This window comes from Schistocerca americana, chromosome 9 (genome assembly GCF_021461395.2).
Source record: "Schistocerca americana isolate TAMUIC-IGC-003095 chromosome 9, iqSchAmer2.1, whole genome shotgun sequence".
NCBI lineage: Eukaryota > Metazoa > Arthropoda > Insecta > Orthoptera > Acrididae > Schistocerca > Schistocerca americana.
Window position 1 is genome coordinate 10,002,780 of NC_060127.1, and position 15,380 is coordinate 10,018,159.

The following is a 15,380-nucleotide window of genomic DNA, read 5'->3' on the forward strand; positions in this document are numbered from 1 at the left end:
GTCAACGCACCTTTCTACAGAAGAGAGAAACCACACGCAAACACACAATATCACACGGAAACACTGAAAATGCAGGTGGCGCTGACCTCCATTGTCGTCATAGCACGTAAATGGCAACAGAGCTGTAAAGTGGACAAATTACAGCAGTTTGTGCCTGACGCTGTGACAGCACAACCTCGAGATGCTTATTTAGGTGACAACTGCTATAGTTCCTGAGAGAATACTGTGAAGGAAACTGTACAGAATGGACATCTGAAGTCATATAGCATTGCTCACAGCGGCACAGTAAGCTGCAAGTCTCCAGTGGGCCAAACAGCACAGTAACTGAGTGGAGGTGTCTACTGTGGTTTGACAAGTAATGAATTTGCCTCTGCTCAAACAACACGAGGCGAAGTGTCAAGTGGACTAATAGCCTAGTGATGTGTTCGACCACAGTGTGTGGAGGGTGCAGGACAGGCCAGAGTTTGTTCCCTGATGCTCTCTCGGGTGTGCTTTTCGTTACGACGACTCGGGCTCACTCGTTCAAGTTACGGTGAACATCAACCGTGATGTTTATTTGTGCATTCCTGGTGAATGAACATTAAACTTTCTTGTACATCTTCATGATGAGACCGTATGCAGTGCACATCTCTGTCTTCCAACATGACAATGGCTGTGTCCACAGAGCTGCACACACACATTCCCGGTTCAACAAACACCCACTCGGGAACTCTCTCACACCTCGAGTGGCCCTCGAAACCAGTGACAGTCAACATGGTCCCTATCGCCCGCTAGAGGGCCCTCCAGCTTTCACAGTGGATGGTATGCAGTAGGCGTTTAAAATAATTTTCATTAGGTATTCATAAAATTCGGGCATGAAATATTTGCTATTTAATTATTGTTATGTTGGTGCATAATTGATAGCGGTTTTGTTTTGCATGTTGGTGTTCTCACAGCTGTGGCTTAATTTATCATTTGCTATTTTTTATTTCTAGTTCACTGTTGCTATCTGAGATTACATCTTGTCACTTTGTCCTTTGGAGATAATGAGCAGAGCTGTGGACACTAGAAAATGGGAGTGCCAAGTGGAGAAATCAGAACATTTCCCATGTATTCTTCTGTTTGCACTGTGTATGGTGATAGCACCACTGGACAGAGCATGGCAAGAAAATGGTTTTCTCGGTTTAAGGAGTATCATTTTAACATTAGTGTCTCTCCAGTATCAGGAAGGCCTTCGGGGTTTCGTGAAGCTCACTTAAACACATTAATCCACAATGATCCACATCAGTGTAACCGAGAACTGGCAAATGTGATGAACTGTGATCATTCCACCATTGTACGGCATTTGCACGGAATGTGGAAGTTTCAAAAACCGGGTGTAGGGGTACCCGAACGCTCTGAGCCAAAATCATAAAAATCAAAATGTCCCCATTTGTGCATCTCGGCTTGTTCATCATCAACTGGTTCGAGGAAATAGGCTGACCATTCCTATTCTGTATTATTACTGGTGTTAAGAAATAGTGTCTTTATGTAACATCAGGAAAAGAAAGGAATGGCTGAGCCCAAAAAACAGCAGCAACTCCCGACACAATGACCTGCATACAACCACAAAAGATCACTACACAGGAGTTGGGTTGCGAAGTCATTCTGCACCCACCTTGTTCACCTGATGTGGCACCCTCAGATTTTCACCTTTTCCATTCTCTATCAAACATTCTTCAAGGAACTTCATTTCTGGATGAAAATAAGTGCTTAACATGCCTCAACAGGTTCTTCACCACAAAACCACACAACTTCCAGTCGTGGAATCATAACGTTACCCCAGCGTTGTAGATTATTGTAAATAGTGAAGAAGAATATATTACTGACAACCAAAGTCTCTACTATGTGTGTGTTATGTGTTTATTAAACTTACGCAAAAAGGTTAGAAACTTTTGCACCAACCCAACATTATAAGCTGTAACTTACTATAGCTCTGTTTTATACATTTCATAAAGTTATTTCCTACTTTATAAGTTGCTAGAAAATTTTACTACCAAAAAGGTATAAAAGTGAGTAGTAGATAAAAAAGGGTTGACTACCCCTGCTCTAAATCCTCAAATCTTAATCTCAAAGGAAATTTCTTGCATTATTTGGAGCAGCAGGTGTATAATGTGTCTGGTGTTACATATAACCCCAGAGGAGTGATGTGTTCCGTACGTGTTGTTATGGAGAAATGATACTTGGGAATGAAAGCAGTAAAACAAGTTATAGTAGAGAAGAGCACAAATATTGTGCAGATTTTTTATTTCATTTGGACACGTGGAATCATGCCAAGAGATGACGTGTGTCTTCCAGATGGGGCGGTGACTGCAGCACCTTCGTGAAAGGAAGTACTTGTGCAGATGTGAATACAGAAGCTCCTAGCATCATCGCTCTACTTCAGAGAGGTGTGAAATCCTCACAGAATATAAATATTTTTTACAATAGTTAAGACTGATCAGGCAAATGAAATGTCACTCATATTCATTCATTCTTTGAACAGACTTATATGTCTCAGATGTTAAGATCTGACAAAAGCTACATGTTATCCAGTCAATCAATTTACATTTATAGACAAAACAATGTAAGAAATGCAGTATTAAATTTCCTTACAGTGATAATTACGCATGGAAGAGACAAAGTCCATAATAGCTGCATACAAGGTGACTGTCAAGCAGTGAAAAGATAACAGAAAAACAATATTAAATCTCAGTTAAAGAAATCATTTCCATTGAAAATGAGCACTACATGCTGCAGTCAAAATCCCCATAATTTGGTAGCTCTACAGGATCTGACGATTAGTGAGTATCATCAGCTGGATACAGTGCACCTGAAGAAACTTGCTAACTTTTTGTCTAGTGCGTTTATTTTCAGAGCATAATTATTGTACTCTGATATTTACTACACTAGCAAAAAAGGAAAAATAAAAAGATAAGTGAGAATTCTAAAGAATAAAATACAGTAACATAGACATAAATGTGAGAATCATTTGGTGCAAATTGATGACAAAAGATGAAAAGATGACATTGACAAGTGAGGCAATTTCATCAATCAGCTGAAAGGAACGAGGGAAGACCACACAGAAGATGAATCCTGGACAGCAAGTAACCTAATTCATTACATGCAGATGAAAAGAAGAAGCAGCAGCCGAGAACCTAAGCTGCGGTGATAAATGAGTAAGCTATTTCCCTGTCAGCTACTGAGTGTCACTCTCTTGTTGTTGTCTTACCTTGTAACAATGTTTACACATATATTTTCAGTACACAGCTTGCCTTTAAAACTCCAACGCCAGATATAATAGTAAATAATCCAGTTGTACTTAATGTGCATATATAGTATGTGATTTTGGACTGTACAGCAGTGCACAATTCATTACATAGAGCTGTAACCTCTGACAGCAACTACGGCCTTAACCTGGTTGGACCGAGTGTCCAATTGAGCCCCATGCCAGAGTTCATCAATCATAGTGACTGGTGAGTATCAGTCCCTCGACCACAAGTTTTCACTGTGTGAGAGATCCAGAGAATGTGTTGGCCAGAGCAACAGACAGCAAAGCAAAGGCGACACCGTATGGCCTCACTTAATCACTTCGAACAATATTGTCACAGAGACCTTGAAGATGAGGCACCAGCCTACACTTTAGAAATAGGTCCAGAAAACCATCAATACAAACTGGAGGTGACCTCTCAAAAAATGTTAACTCGAGCCTGTAGTAAACTTCCATATTTGATTCTTTGCACCAGCGAGATGTGATATCTTTGTGTTACTTTGCTTAGAGCGTGTCTTTGTAGAGTCATGGTCGTGAACAGACACCGGAAATTAGGACTGTGATATGGCTTCATGCTGATGAAGTGTAATTTTATCCTGTGAACTAAATGTGGTCAAAACCACACGTAAAAAAGATGTCAACTTTTGTAAATCACTGATTTCAAGAAGAAATACAAATTCACCACTCTTAAAGTTAGACTTTACTTTAAAAGTGGCCCTTTATATCCTGTTTCATCATCTTCTTCTTCTTCTTCTTCTTCTTCCAAGTCATGCAACAACCAGCTTTCAAATTCTTCAGTGCTGTCTTTCCGCACTGACTCATCGCACTTACATGTGCAATTGAAGTGCAATTGAAGAAATGTTGCTTTAAAACTTAAATTTCATCATTTTGATATTTTTGTATTGTTCGAACTGAGGGGACAGCCAATTACAAATTGAGGAGTCCGTAAGAAAACTTACCTGTAATGCCACCTGCGGCTATCATCATTGCAGTGTTGTCCGACATCTTCAGCTATGGACGTCCCTTCCACTGAGACACACCGAAATGAGCCTCTCTTCAACTGGTCACATGCAATATCTGTCAACAATACAGACGTTACTAGTAGTTATCCTAATGAGCAACGAGCCGTGACCACAGTAAATACTATTATTACTTTGTGTGCAAATTCTTGACTCATTTTGCACAAGCATTGGGAAAACATAGCTTCTCCAGTTTCACACTGTCGAAAATATACCACCCTTATCTCGGGTAGTGTCACAACAAGAAATAATGAACAGCAAGCTGTTAGCTCCAGTAGCGGTGCACCTAAATTAAAACAATGTTTATTCATCAAAACTGAACAGGGAGAATGTTATGTAAAGTAGATGATTGCACATTTTGCAGAGTGGTGTTCAAGGACCTTGGTATACTTACATTCACTTCCATTACATTTACTTTCTAATGGCATTTGTTGGTAACAATAAAAATCAGTTCAGATTAACTGTGACCCTTAGGGTGTGATCACAGTGTTAAGCTTTTTCCTATGCTCCATGTACAACATGTAGGACGCAGTAGCAGTAGTAGTAATAGCAGTAGTAGCAGTAGCAGCAGTTGTTACATGGATGAAGGTCACAGCGTATTCACTCGTTCGTTTAGTCCCTTCGGGAAGAAAAACCTTCTGCAAAGTGGAACAAGTCATGGTATACATTTACAAAATACAAGGAAATTGTAGAAAGTTAATCTGTGTGCTTCTAGCAGTGAGCTGTCATTTTAGTGTTTATGACAGAAAAATTTAATCAAGTCAAAAGAAATAAAGTGATTACTTTGGAAAAAGCTGCTGTTTCCTCAGTGATACTAAGTAGCTGCACCTTAATATTTACATGGTCATGAGAAAATAGGTAGCTACATTTGTAAAAACTGAGTCCAATCATAGCACACTAGTACCTGTCACACAGCTAACAGGACAACTGGATTCTCAGGTCTATATAATGGCAGAGTTCCAATACCTTCCCACCAGAATACATAACTCTACCAAAAAGTCTATGTATAAATTATTTTTGTGTCTTGTACTGTTTGTGTGTAGCTTGCAGCCGTGCTTAAACTAAGGTTACTGTCAGTAACAAAAGTCGCGATGGAGTAAATGTGTTGAAAAATGAATGTAAGAATTCTGACATTCTTAAAAAAGATTCTGTGAGATGTACAGTTATCTCCTCTAAACAGTATTCTGTATGCTCTCTTTGATGAACAAACATTTTATTTACTGTAGGTTCACTGCCCCAGAAGATAATTGCATATGACAACAGGAGTAAAAATATCCAAAGTAATGCATCACTGGTCTACAGATGAGGGATGTTTCTATGGGCATAACAGAGTCAACTGACTTTCTTGCTTTGTTTATTCATGTTTTGAACCCACTTTCCCTTGTTAACCATCTAGAGCCCAAAAAATTTTATACAGGGTGGTCCATTGATAGTGACCGTGCCAAATATCTCACAAAATAAGCATCAAATGAAAAAGCTACAAAGAATGAAACTCGTCCAGCTTGAAGGGAGAAACCAGATGGCACTGTTGTTGGCCTGCTAGATGGCACTGCCATAGGTCAAACGGATATCAACTGCGTTTTTTTAAATAGACACTCCCATTTTTTATTACATATTCGTGTAGTATGTATGGAAATATGAATGATTTAGTTTGACCACTTTTTTCGCTTTGTGATAGATGGCGCTGTAATAGTCGCAAACATGTAAGTACGTGGTATCACGCAACATTCCACCAATGCGAACGATATTTGCTTTGTGATACATTACCCGTGTTAAAATGGACCATTTACCAATTGTGGAAAAGGTTGATATCGTGTTGATGTATGGATATCGTGATCAAAATGGCCAACAGGCGTGTGCAACGTATGCTGCTCGGTATCCCGGACGACATCATCCAAGTGTCCGGACCACTCGCCAGATGTTGTTGTTGTTGCTGTGGTCTTCAGTCCTGGGACTGGTTTGATGCAGCTCTCCATACTACTCTATCCTGTGCAAGCCTCTTCATCTCCCAGTACCTACTGCAGCCTACATCCTTCTGAATCTGCTTAGTGTATTCATCTCTTGGTCTCCCTCTACAATTTTTACCCTCCACACTGCCCTCCAGAACTAAATTGGTGATCCCTTGATGCTTCAGAACATGTCCTACCAACCGATCCCTTCTTCTAGTCACGTTGTGCCACAAACTCCTCTTTTCCCCAATTCTATTCAATACCTCCTCATTAGTTATGTGATCTACCTATCTAATCTTCAGCATTCTTCTGTAGCACCACATTTCGAAAGCTTCTATACTCTTCTTGTCTAAACTATTTATTGTCCATGTTTCATTTCCATACATGGCTACACTCCATACAAATACTTTCAGAAACGACTTCTTGAACCTTAAATCTATACTCGATGTTAACAAATTCCTCTTCTTCAGAAACTCTTTCCTTGCCATTGCCAGTCTACATTTTATATCCTCTCTACTTCGACCATCATCAGTTATTTTGCTCCCCAAATAGCAAAACTCCTTTACTACTTTTAGTGTCTCATTTCCTAATCTAATTCCCTCAGTATCACCCGACTTAATTAGACTACATTCCATTATCCTCGTTTTGATTTTGTTGATGTTCATCTTATACCCTCCTTTCAAGACACTGTCCATTCCGTTCAACTGCTCTTCCAAGTTCTTTGCTCTGTCTGACAGAATTACGTCATCGGCGAACCTCAATGTTTTTATTTCTTCTCCATGGATTTTAATACCTACTCCGAATTTTTCTTTTGTTTCCTTTACTGCTTGCTCAATATACAGATTGAATAGCATCGGGGAGAGGCTACAGCCCTGTCTCACTCCCTCCCCAACCAGTGCTTCCCTTTCGTGCCCCTCAACTGTTAGAACTGCCATCTAGTTTCTGTACAAATTGTAAACAGCCTTTCGCTCCCTGTATTTTACCCCTGCCACCTTTAGAATTTGACAGAGAGTATTCCAGTCAACACTGTCAAAAGCTTTCTCTAAGTCTACAAATGCTAGAAATGAAGGTTTGCCTTTCCTTAATCTTTCTTCTAAGATAAGTCATAGGGTCAGTATTGCCTCACGTGTTCCAACATTTCTACGGAATCCAAACTGATCTTCCCCAAGGTCGGCTTCTGTTAGTTTTTGCAGCTGTGACTTATTAAACTGATAGTTCGGTAATTTTCACATCTGTCAACACCTGCTTTCTTTGGGATTTGAATTATTATATTCTTCTTGAAGTCTGAGGGAATTCGGCCTGTCTCATACATCTTGCTCACCAGATGGTAGAGTTTTGTCAGGACTGGCTCTCCCAAGGTTGTCAGTAGTTCTAATGGAATGTTGTATACTCCCAGGGCCTTGTTTCGACTCAGGTCTTTCAGTGCTCTGTCAAACTCTTCACGCAGTATCGTATCTCACATTTCATCTTCATCTACCTCCTCTTCCATTTCTATAATGTTGTCCTCAAGTACATCACCCTTGTACAGACCCTCTATATACTCCTTCCACCTCTTTGCTTTCTCTTCTTTGCTTAGAATTGGGTTTCAGAATGAGCTCTTGATATTCATACAAGTGGTTCTCTTCTCTCCAAAAGTTTCTCTAATTTTCCTGTAGGCAGTATCTATGTTACCGCTAGTGAGAGATGCCTCTACATCCTCACATTTGTCCTCTAGCCATTCCTGCTTAGCCATTTTGCACTTCCTGTCAATCTCATTTTTGAGACGTTTGTATGACTGAAGATGGCTGACTGAATATTCGAGCATCAACTTTTCCTTTATACAGGGTGTTAGAAAAAGGTACGGCCAAACTTTCAGGAAACATTCCTCACACACAAAGAAAGAAAATATGTTATGTGGACATGTGTCCGGAAACGCTTACTTTCCTTGTTAGAGCTCATTTTATTACTTCTCTTCAAATCACATTAATCATGGAATGGAAACATACAGCATCAGAACGTACCAGCGTGACTTCAAACACTTTGTTACAGGAAATGTTCAAAATGTCCTCCGTTAGTGAGGATATATGCATCCACCCTCCGTCGCATGGAATCCCTGATGCGCTGATGCAGCCATGGAGAATGGCGTATTGTATCACAGCCGTCCACAATACGAGCATGAAGAGTCTCTACATTTGGTATCAGGGTTGTGTAGACAAGAGCTTTCAAATGCCCCCATAAATGAAAGTCAAGAGGGTTGAGGTCAGGAGAGCGTGGAGGCCTTGGAATTGGTCCGCCTCTACCAATCCATCGGTCACCGAATCTGTTGTTGAGAAGCGTACGAACACTTCGACTGAAATGTGCAGGAGCTCCATCGTGCATGAACCACATGTTGTGTCTTACTTGTAAAGGCACATGTTCTAGCAACACAGGTAGAGTATCCCATATGAAATCATGATAACGTGCTCCATTGAGCGTAGGTGGAAGAACATGGGGCCCAATCGAGACATCACCAACAATGCCTGCCCAAACGTTCACAGAAAATCTGTGTTGATGACGTGATTGCACAATTGTGTGCGGATTCTCGTCAGCCCACGCAAGTTGATTGTGAAAATTTACAATTTGATCACGTTGGAATGTAGCCTCATCTGTAAAGAGAACATTTGCACTGAAATGAGGATTGACACACTGTTGGATGAACATTCGCAGAAGTGTACCTGTGGAGGCCAATCAGCTGCTGATAGTGCCTGCACATGCTGTACATGGTACAGAAACAACTGGTTCTCCCGTAGCACTCTCCATACAGTGACGTGGTCAACGTTACCTTGTACAGCAGCAACTTCTCTGACGCTGACATTAGGGTTATCGTCAACTGCACGAAGAATTGCCTCATCCATTGCAGGTGTCCTCATCGTTCTAGGTCTTCCCCAGTTGCGAGTCATAGGCTGGAATGTTCCGTGCTCCCTAAGACGTCGATCAATTGCTTCGAACGTCTTCCTGTTGAGAAGGAGCTCTTTGCGGTGTGGGGGAGTAGCCATGTATGTGAAAAACGGTATCCCATTTGAGTCAATTGACGTTTCAAAGTACTGCACTGAAAAGGTGTTTTAATGTTGTGCAGGTGTGGTTAATTTAGTAGAGCTAAACTTCTTACTGTTTTTATTTATAGATCCCCAGACTCCGATTTCACAACATTTTTACTAAAGCTAGAGGAGGTTCCTGGTTCACTTTATAGGAAATACAAAAAGTTAGTTATATTTGGTGACTTCAATATTAATTGTATAAGTGATTGTGCTGGGAAAAGGATGCTGGTAGACCTCCTTAATTCATATAATCTTATGCAAACTGTATTCTTTCCAACGAGAGTGCAAGGGAACAGTAGAACAACCATAGACAATATTTTTGTTCATTCCTCATTACTAGAAGGGCATTCTGTTAGCAAAAAGGTGAATGGCCTTTCAGATCATGATGCACAAATTTTAACTCTAAAATATTTTTGTGCTGCAACACATGTTAAATATAGTTATCAACTTTTTAGGAAAGCTGATCCAGTTGCTGTAGAGACCTTTGTAAACCTTATCAAGGAACAAGAGTGGCAAGATGTGTATAGTGCTGATACAGTAGACGATAAATATAATGCTTTCCTCAACACTTTTCTCGTGCTCTTTGAAAGTTGCTTTCCGTTAGAACGTTCAAAACAGGGTACTAGCACAAACAGGCAGCCTGGGTGGCTGACTAAAGGGATAAGAATATCTTATAGAACAAAGTGGCAATTATATCAAAACGTTAGAAACAGTCAATCTAAATGCAGCAGCCCATTACAAACAGTATTGTAAGGTTCTTAAAAAAATTATTAGGAAGGCAAAAAGTATGTGGTATGCAGATAGAATAGCTAAGTCTCAGGATAAAATTAAAACCATATGGTCAGTCGTAAAGGAAGTGGCTGGTCTGCAGAGACAGGTCGAGGATACAGAAACAGTGCGTAGTGGAAATGTTCGTGTTACTGATAAGTCGCATATATGTACAGTATTTAATAATCACTTTCTAAATATAGCAGGTGAACTAAATATAAACCTAGTCCCAACATGGAATCATATAGCGCTCGTAGAAAAAAGTGTTCCGAGACTGTTACCTGAAATGCTCCTCTCCATGATACTGAGATTGAGTTAATAATTAAATCACTAAAGACCAAGAACTCTCATGGATATGACGGGGTATCTAGCAGAATAATGAAGTATTGTTCTATGTATGTTAGCCCAGTACTTAGCCATATCTGTAACTTTTCCTTTAGGAGTGGTCGGTTTCCTGACCGATTAAAGTACTCGGTAGTGAAGCCACTTTATAAAAAGGGAGACAGAGATAATGTTGACAATTATAGACCTATTTCTATGCCATCGGTGTTTTTTTCTGAAGTTATCGAGAGGGTTGTATATACAAGGTTACTGGAGCATTTAAATTCACATAATTTGCTGTCAAATGTACAGTTTGGTTTTAGAAATGGCTTAACATCTGAAAATGCTATATTCTCTTTTCTCTGTGAGCTTTTGGACGGATTAAATAAAAGGTTGCGAACATTAGGTGTTTTCTTTGATTTAACGAAGGCTTTTGACTGTGTTGCCACAAAATATTACTGCAGAAGTTGGACCATTATGGAGTAAGGGGAGTAGCTTACAATTGGTTCGCCTCTTACTTTAAGAACAGAAAGCAGAAGGTAATTCTCCACAATATTGAGAGTGGTAGTGATGTTCAGTCCCAATGGGGCACTGTTAAGTGGGGCGTTCGAGGGTTGGTGCTGGGGCCACTGCTGTTTCCTTATTTATATAAATGATATGCCTTCTAGTATTACAAGTGATTCAAAAATATTTCTGTTTGCGTATGACACCAGCTTGGTAGTGAAGGATCTTGTGTGTAATATTGAAACATTATCAAATAATGTAGTTCATGAAATAAGTTCGTGGCTTGTGGAAAATAATTTGATGCCAAATCACAGTAAGACTCAGGTTTTACAGTTTCTAACTCACAATTCAACAAGAACTGATATTTTGATCAGACAGAATGGGCATATTATAAGCGAGACGGAACAGTTCAAGTTCCTAGGCGTGCAGATAGATAGCAAGCCGTTGTGGAAAGCCCATGTTCCGGATCTTGTTCAGAAACTAAATGCTGCTTTATTTACCATTAGAACAGTATCTGAAATAAGTGACATTTCAACACGAAAAGTAGTCTACTTCGCATATTTTCATACGCTTATGTCATATGGTATTATTTTTTGGGGTAATTCTTCTGATTCAAAAAGGGTATTTTTGGCTCAAAAACGGGCTGTTCGAGCTATGTGTGGTTTAAGTTCGAAAACCTCTTGTCGACACCTATTCTATAATCTGGGAATTTTGACATTGCCCCCACAGTATATATTTTCTTTAATGTCGTTTATTGTTAGCAATATTAGCTTATTCCCAAGAGTTAGCAGCTTTCACTCAGTTAATACTAAGCAGAAATCAAATCTGCATGTGGAATGCACTTCCTTGACTCTTGTGCAGAAAGGAGTGCAGTATTCTGCTGCATCCATTTTCAATAAGCTACCACAAGAACTCAAAAATCTTAGCAGTAGTCCAAACATTTAAGTCTAAACTGAAGAGTTTCCTCATGGCTCACTCCTTTTAATCTGTCCAGGAGCTCCTGGAAGAGCTAAAAAATTAAGCAAATTCCAGTGTTACATTGTTGATTTTCTTTATTTAAACTTACACTTGTCACCTGAATATGTTTCTTATATTTCATTTTATCCGTTTCTACAATCGTGTTATAATTTCATGTACTGACCTTGGAGACTTTTCGTTAATGTGGTCCCACGGATCAATAAATAAATAAACACCTTCGTTCTGGAAATCTGTCTCGATACAAATGTACTGCGTCACGGCTACTGCCCAGTGCTAATCCATACATCAAATGGGCATCTGCCAACTCCGCATTTGTAAACATTGCACTGACTGCAAAACCACGTTCGTGATGAACACTAACCTGTTGATGCTACGTACTGATGTTCTTGATGCTATTACTGTAGAGCAATGAGTCGCATGTCAACACAAGCACCGATGTCAACATTACCTTCCTTCAATTGGGCCAACTGCTGGTGAATTGAGGAAGTAAAGTACATACTGACGAAACTAAAATGATCTCTAACATGGAAATTAAGCGTTTCTGGACACATGTCCACATAACATCTTTTCTGTATTTGCTTGTGAGGAATGTTTCCTGAAAGTTCCGCCGTACCTTTTTGTAACTCCCTGTATACTCCTTCCACCTTTCTGCTTTCCCTTCTTTGCTTAGAACTGGGTTTCCATCTGAGCTCTTGATATTCATGCAAATGGTTCTATTTTCTCCAAAGGTCTCTAATTTTCCTGTAGGCAGTATCTATCTTACCCCTAGTGAGATAAGCCTCTACATCCTTACATTTATCCTCTAGCCATGCCTGCTTAGCCATTTTGCACTTCCTGTTGATCTCATTTTTGAGACGTTTGTATTCCTTTTTGCCTGCTTCACTTGCTGCATTTTTGTATTTTCTCCTTTCAGCAATTAAATTCAGTATCTCTTCTGTTACCCAAGGATTTCTACTAGCCCTCGTCTTTTTACCTACTTGATCTTCTGCTGCCTTCACTATTTCATTCCTCAAAGCTACCCATTCTTCTTCTGCTGTATTTCTTTCCCCCATTCCTGTCAATTGTTCCCTTATGCTCTCCCTGAAACTCTGTACAACCTCTGGATTAGTCAGTTTATCCAGGTCCCATCTCCTTAAATTCCCACCTTTTTGCAGTTTCTTCAGTTTTAATCTACAGTTCATAACCAATAGATTGTGGTCAGAATCCACATCTGCCCCTGGAAATGTCTTACAATTAAAAATCTGGTTCCTAAATCTCTGTCTTACCATTATATAACCTATCTGAAACCTTTTAGTACCTCCAGGGTTCTTCCATGTATACAACCTTCTTTCATGATCCTTGAACCAAGTGTTAGCTATGATTAAGTTAAAGGTGGGAATTTAAGGAGATGGGACCTGGATAAACTAAAAGAACCAGAGGTTGTACAGAGATTCAGGGAGAGCATAAGGGAGCAATTGACAGGAATGGGGGAAATAAATACAGTAGAAGAAGAATGGGTAGCTTTGAGGGATGAAGTAGTGAAGGCAGCAGAGGATCAAGTAGGTAAAAAGACGAGGGCTAGTAGAAATCCTTGGGTAACAGAAGAAATATTGAATTTAATTGATGAAAGGAGAAAATATAAAAATGCAGTAAGTGAAACAGGCAAAAAGGAATACAAACGTCTCAAAAATGATATCGACAGGAAGTGCAAAATGGCTAAGCAGGGATGGCTAGAGGACAAATGTAAGGATGTAGAGGCCTATCTCACTAGGGGTAAGATAGATACCGCCTACAGGAAAATTAAAGAGACCTTTGGAGATAAGAGAACGACTTGTATGAATATCAAGAGCTCAGATGGAAACCCAGTTCTAAGCAAAGAAGGGAAAGCAGAAAGGTGGAAGGAGTATATAGAGGGTCTATACAAGGGCGATGTACTTGAGGACAATATTATGGAAATGGAAGAGGATGTAGATGAAGATGAAATGGGAGATACGATACTGCGTGAAGAGTTTGACAGAGCACTGAAAGACCTGAGTCGAAACAAGGCCCCCGGAGTAGACAATATTCCATTGGAACTACTGACGGCCGTGGGAGAGCCAGTCCTGACAAAACTCTACCATCTGGTGAGCAAGATGTATGAAACAGGTGAAATACCCTCAGACTTCAAGAAGAATATAATAATTCCAATCCCAAAGAAAGCAGGTGTTGACAGATGTGAAAATTACCGAACTATCAGCTTAATAAGTCACAGCTGCAAAATACTAACACGAATTCTTTACAGACGAATGGAAAAACTAGTAGAAGCCAACCTCGGGGAAGATCAGTTTGGATTCCGTAGAAACACCGGAACACGTGAGGCAATACTGACCTTACGACTTATCTTAGAGGAAAGATTAAGGAAAGGCAAACCTACGTTTCTAGCATTTGTAGACTTAGAGAAAGCTTTTGACAATGTTGACTGGAATACTCTCTTTCAAATTCTAAAGGTGGCAGGGGTAAAATACAGGGAGCGAAAGGCTATTTACAATTTGTACAGAAACCAGATGGCAGTTATAAGAGTTGAGGGACATGAAAGGGAAGCAGTGGTTGGGAAGGGAGTAAGACAGGGTTGTAGCCTCTCCCCGATGTTGTTCAATCTGTATATTGAGCAAGCAGTAAAGGAAACAAAAGAAAAATTCGGAGTAGGTATTAAAATTCATGGAGAAGAAATAAAAACTTTGAGGTTCGCCGATGACATTGTAATTCTGTCAGAGACAGTTAAGGACTTGGAAGAGCAGTTGAATGGAATGGACAGTGTCTCGAAAGGAGGATATAAGATGAACATCAACAAAAGCAAAACAAGGATAATGGAATGTAGTCTAATTAAGTCGGGTGATGCTGAGGGAATTAGATTAGGAAATGAGGCACTTAAAGTAGTAAAGGAGTTTTGCTATTTGGGGAGCAAAATAACTGATGATGGTCGAAGTAGAGAGGATATAAAATGTAGGCTGGCAATGGCAAGGAAAGCGTTTCTGAAGAAGAGAAATTTGTTAACATCCAGTATTGATTTAAGTGTCAGGAAGTCCTTTCTGAAAGTATTTGTATGGAGTGTAGCCATGTATGGAAGTGAAACATGGACGATAAATAGTTTGGACAAGAAGAGAATAGAAGCTTTCGAAATGTGGTGCTACAGAAGAATGCTGAAGATTAGATGGGTAGATCACATAACTAATGAGGAAGTATTGAATAGGATTGGGGAGAAGAGAAGTTTGTGGCACAACTTGACCAGAAGAAGGGACCGGTTGGTAGGACATGTTCTGAGGCATAAAGGGATCACCAATTTAGTATTGGAGGGCAGCGTGGAGGGTAAAAATCGTAGAGGGAGACCAAGAGATGAATACACTAAGCAGATTCAGAAGGATGTAGGTTGCAGTAGGTACTGGGAGGTGAAAAAGCTTCCACAGGATAGAGTAGCATGGAGAGCTGCATCAAACCAGTCTCAGGACTGAAGACCACAACAACAACAACAAAGTTATGCTCTGTGCAAAATTCTACCAGG

At 39.9% G+C, this 15,380-nt stretch overlaps 1 protein-coding gene across 2 annotated transcripts in view; it reads right to left on the reverse strand.

Moving 5' to 3' along the window:
- The window catches only part of LOC124551273 (mitochondrial 2-oxodicarboxylate carrier-like), a 90,482-nt gene that overhangs the window by 51,244 nt on the left and 23,858 nt on the right, over positions 1-15,380 (reverse strand). For both annotated transcript variants that reach the window (XM_047126273.1, XM_047126272.1), the window contains exon 2: positions 4,228-4,345. In XM_047126273.1, the coding sequence (XP_046982229.1) occupies positions 4,228-4,273 (46 nt within the window). In that variant the 5' untranslated portion in view covers positions 4,274-4,345. The remainder of the gene's footprint in view (positions 1-4,227; positions 4,346-15,380) is intronic.